The sequence below is a fragment of the Fulmarus glacialis genome, unplaced genomic scaffold (genome assembly GCF_000690835.1).
Source record: "Fulmarus glacialis isolate BGI_N327 unplaced genomic scaffold, ASM69083v1 scaffold28422, whole genome shotgun sequence".
NCBI lineage: Eukaryota > Metazoa > Chordata > Aves > Procellariiformes > Procellariidae > Fulmarus > Fulmarus glacialis.
This window is the reverse complement of record NW_009200204.1, coordinates 9,745-10,104: the sequence shown is the minus strand read 5'-3', so window position 1 is coordinate 10,104 and position 360 is coordinate 9,745. Positions and strand designations below refer to the sequence as shown.

The 360-nt window shown below is 53.1% G+C and overlaps 1 protein-coding gene across 1 annotated transcript in view; it reads right to left on the bottom strand.

The window, feature by feature from the left end:
* The window catches only part of CALU (calumenin), a gene marked incomplete at its 3' end in the record, with an annotated part of 9,093 nt that overhangs the window by 735 nt on the left and 7,998 nt on the right, over window positions 1–360 (bottom strand). The window contains exon 3 of the mRNA XM_009573527.1: window positions 64–230. Coding sequence (XP_009571822.1) covers window positions 64–230 — 167 coding nt within the window. The remainder of the gene's footprint in view (window positions 1–63; window positions 231–360) is intronic.

The following is a 360-nucleotide window of genomic DNA, read 5'->3' as shown; positions in this document are numbered from 1 at the left end:
AAAAAACCCCATTTTGTGCAAGAAACACCATATTTTGTGCGGTCCCAGCCGCAGCAGACCCACCTGCACGACTATATCTTTCATGTAATCGTATTCTTCGGGGTGCAGAAAGGCGGTGAACTCTTCCTTGGTGGCGGTCAAGTCTCCATCCTTGTCAGCCATCTTGAAGCGTCGTTCATCTCGCACCATCATTTGTTTATAATTAAATCCGTCATCGGGGTCTGGGTCGTCTGGGCACGAGAAGAGAAGAGGCAGGCGCCCTGGGTCAGCTTGGGCAGGGGGGAGATGCCCCATGGTCACCACCAACCCAACCCAACCTCAACCTCCTCAACACAACCTCAACCCAACCTCAACCACCTC